The sequence below is a fragment of the Micropterus salmoides genome, unplaced genomic scaffold, assembly GCF_014851395.1.
Source record: "Micropterus salmoides isolate LMB-PRFRI ecotype aquatic unplaced genomic scaffold, ASM1485139v1 Ms_hic_scaffold_13, whole genome shotgun sequence".
In the NCBI taxonomy this organism is placed as follows: Eukaryota; Metazoa; Chordata; class Actinopteri; order Centrarchiformes; family Centrarchidae; genus Micropterus; species Micropterus salmoides.
In genome coordinates, this window is record NW_024040374.1 from 24,812,000 (window position 1) to 24,815,458 (window position 3,459).

The window sequence follows — 3,459 nt, forward strand, 5'->3', positions numbered from 1 at the left end:
TAAAGGAGGAAACAAAGGAGGCAAAGGGCATCATACACATCTTTAGTCACCCTTTCCTTTGAATTGTCAAATATGTATCATCTGTTTCCCTCTTTTGGTCTCACAAGTCCCAGAGTTTTTCTTTTTCTGACAAGGCTGGAACTTAAACTTCATTCAGCACTGGGTCAGTTTTTCCAAAGCTATACACTACTTCATGCATCAAAGTCTCTCATGGTGCAGGACTGCCATCTGCTGCTAGTAGTAGGTCCATTTTTAAGCAAAAGGTCATACAATGATTTATTATGCACGTCATGGTTTATTTACAAAAAAACTCCAGTTTTTATTTTCAGTTTCTACAGATAGATATAACTAATTTATATCAAATATCTTTCATTTTCAGCCGCAAATTTTAAACTCTCTCTGTTGAGAGAGTCTGTTGAGATAGTGTTGATTTTCAGCTGCTCTCTACACAGCAGCTATTGTTGTAGCAAACACTATAAGTTAACCAGTTTGTTGTAATGTTCATACTGCACGGACATATAATGTTGAAAAACAAATAATCCCAATACACATGTAAGGCTAATATTACTGGGTGGAAATATATCTGTCTATGATCAGATTAAAAGGGCTGGGAGTTTATCAAATACACATCTATGGAGCAGAAGTTATCATGTAGATATTTGTTAAGTGTTGTTATGTACTCCGATGGTACACATTTCTGGCAGTCTGCTGTGTTCTGATCCCACCACTCAATTAGGACATGCTGGTAATTATTAATTTACAAAGTGTTTCTGCTAAAGAATGTGGGTATACACCATACACTCTCGTACATCTTAGCTGCATGACTGCTGCCAATAATCAGTGATACTGGAGGTAAATCTAAGCCTAGCTCTGCAGTACTAATTATGTGCCATCAACTGCTTCCTCCTTTGTCATTTCTAGGTGTCAATGTGGCTCTGACTGTTTGTTATTTCAGTCTCAGTTCACATCCTCCCCACAGCTCCTGGCTGCACTGGCAGGGAGAGGAGAAGGCAAGGCTGCATTCAAGAAGGTGAGAAGGCACCATAACTCTCAGTCTGCCTCTTCTTTCCCCTCACCGCTTCTCCAGTTTTTTGAATCTGGCCTCTGTAAAGACAAGCAAAGGCAGAGACTTCATCACTCTGTAGCGAATGGCTGCTAAAGTCAGAATGCAACATGATCCGATAATGATCGACTGTAATGTAGAAACATTCAGGTGCTGTCACAGCTCCATCTGCTGGTGGAGCTTATAATGCTTTGCAATATGAGCTCAAAGAGGCAAGTACCCCTGTACTATTATTGGTCTGTGCCACACATACCAGGCCAAATAGCCAGCACATAGATAAAGTCATGTAGGGGAGTGACAAAGCAAAGCAAGACAGTCACCAAACATAGTGAAGTAAAGGAAGTATATTGTGGAATTCTACAAATACTGTTGTTGATTAGACAATGTCAGAAAAAATGTTACTAGACTGACAGGCATTAATTTCAATAACATTTAGTGACGAATTACAATTTATATAGAATCTGTCTCACCACTGTCTTACCCAGTTTCTTGGAGTAAGCGTCCAGTTTGTAAGCAGCCTGTTCAAGTGAAGACACATGCTCCTCAATCTGATTTATTTGGTCCAAGTAGGGCTGCAGGCTAGCATCTAAAGCAAACATACATATCAGCCAGATTTTCATGCTGCAGTAGAAATAACAGATAAACTACAAATACACAGGAATATAACAACACATTGTGTTTGTGCAGATAATGTATTTCACTCACACTTGTTGTTGAGATCCTGCAGGTTACGGCTGATGTTGATGCTGATGTCCTTCATTTCCATGTATTTCAGACTGGTAAGCTTGTTCATGTTCTCCAACAGACGGTAATCCTCGCATGTTCCTGAGCATGAAAGGACATGGGGAGAATATGCATGAGAGAAAAGAAAACACAGGGATATGGTAGTGAATACGGAAATGAGAAAGGAGTACATGAGTAAATTACTGCTCTGCCTAATAATATAGCTTTTCCTGTGTGCAGGAGAAAGAAGAGCAAATTAGCAAATGTGCAATATGTTGAAATACCTGTTAGTTCTCCTTGCAGGAAGATGGCCATCTTTTCAAACATATCTGAGCACAACTCATTGATATCAGGCTCTGCAGGCTCCACAGCCTCCTCTGCTGTCTCCACCCCACCATCACCTGAGCACAAGCAAACAGAATCAGAATAAATACAACATAGAAAACAGCTTGATCCAGTTCAAACACTACATGTATCCACAGCGGGGAAACAATAAAGTCAAATACAGGGGGGAAAAAACAGTAATGTGACACAAGGGTTACAATATAACACACATCAAAATCAATTGGTTACTGTTTGCTACTTTAGCATTAGCAAGCTACGGAAGCTGTAAGGGAACATCACTCACTGTTCATGGAGGTCTTTTTGGGAGCAGGCGCTGGGCTGTCGGCCACATCCTCCGGGCCGTCGCCGTGACTGCTGGTGCTGCCAGCCGGGTTCAGAGCCGCTGAATGCGCCGATGGCGCCCTGGAGATGCTATCCATCGCCGCGGCGTCGTCTCCAAATGCAGCCATTTTGTTTCTATTTTGACTTTCCTTTGTCACATGAGGAGAGTGTTCACGTGACCTCCGCCAACCACCACAACCACTCGCGCGCATTGCCACGCCCTTATGTTGTTTGAGGCTATAAATGTGAGGCATCAGGGGCTAACTACAGTCTGTAAGATTTAACTAACAGTGTTAGTGATATAAGCAAACTACTACAGCTTCAGGCAACATTTATAACAGTTGTCAACTCATCGATAATGTGTTAATAATGGTAAAACAACAATCAAGTAAAAAAAAAAAAAAGGAAGAGAGAAAGAAGGGGAGAAAGTACACTTGTCCAAAGAAAAGAGCTGGCATTAGTCATCTGTAAGTATGTTTTATGGAGGCTGTAGTGTACCACTGCAATAACGGCAATAATTACAAAAAATATTTATTGTCCACTAATCAATTGCTAGTCCAAAATGATTTTAATAGGCATTTAAATTTAATTTGTCCCAGCATATCATATTCTATCTATAAATTCATATGTTTTCTGTTTTAACGTTTAGTTCCTTCCAACTTCTTTCTTAACAGGTAGCCAATCCAAGCCTTTTCTGCCGCTCTGTAAAAGGGGTACTCCAGGTTAATGCATGAGTGGTTCCCCCTGGAAAAGTTGACATGGCAGATTAATTGATGATATGTGGCACTTTTTACACTGTACAGACTTGTGTCCAATAAACCTCAATAAAATTTGTTTCTCAGTGAATGTATATGTATATAGATACTTTGTCTTTTTTTGTGGTCTGATGAAATCTGTACACAAAAACCAAAGGTTCTTCTCTAACATCAGTTTTGATATGATTCCTACATTGGACCCCAAAAATATATATTATCCTTATCCGGTATTTTATCACCATTTACTATAAA

At 40.0% G+C, this 3,459-nt stretch overlaps 1 protein-coding gene across 1 annotated transcript; it reads right to left on the minus strand.

The window, feature by feature from the left end:
• Positions 1-263: 263 nt before the first annotated feature.
• bloc1s2 (biogenesis of lysosomal organelles complex-1, subunit 2) lies at positions 264-2,615 on the minus strand. Its single transcript, XM_038716445.1, has 5 exons — positions 2,415-2,615; positions 2,071-2,187; positions 1,769-1,888; positions 1,545-1,649; positions 264-1,104 (listed from the first exon to the last, which is right to left on the minus strand). Exons 1-5 carry the CDS (start codon positions 2,578-2,580, stop codon positions 1,073-1,075), a joined length of 540 nt encoding a protein of 179 aa, XP_038572373.1. The 5' UTR covers positions 2,581-2,615; the 3' UTR covers positions 264-1,072.
• Between the last annotated feature and the right edge of the window lie 844 nt (positions 2,616-3,459).

Coding starts and splice junctions, on each gene's coding strand:
- bloc1s2 (XM_038716445.1), bottom strand. CDS start 2,580: ATGGCTGCATTTGGAGACGACGCCGCGGCGATGGATAGCATCTCCAGG. Junction 2,188..2,414: donor CAAAAAGACCTCCATGAACA/GTGAGTGATGTT, acceptor GCTTGTGCTCAG/GTGATGGTGGGGTGGAGACA. Junction 1,105..1,544: donor CGCTTACTCCAAGAAACTGG/GTAAGACAGTGG, acceptor TTGTCTTTACAG/AGGCCAGATTCAAAAAACTG.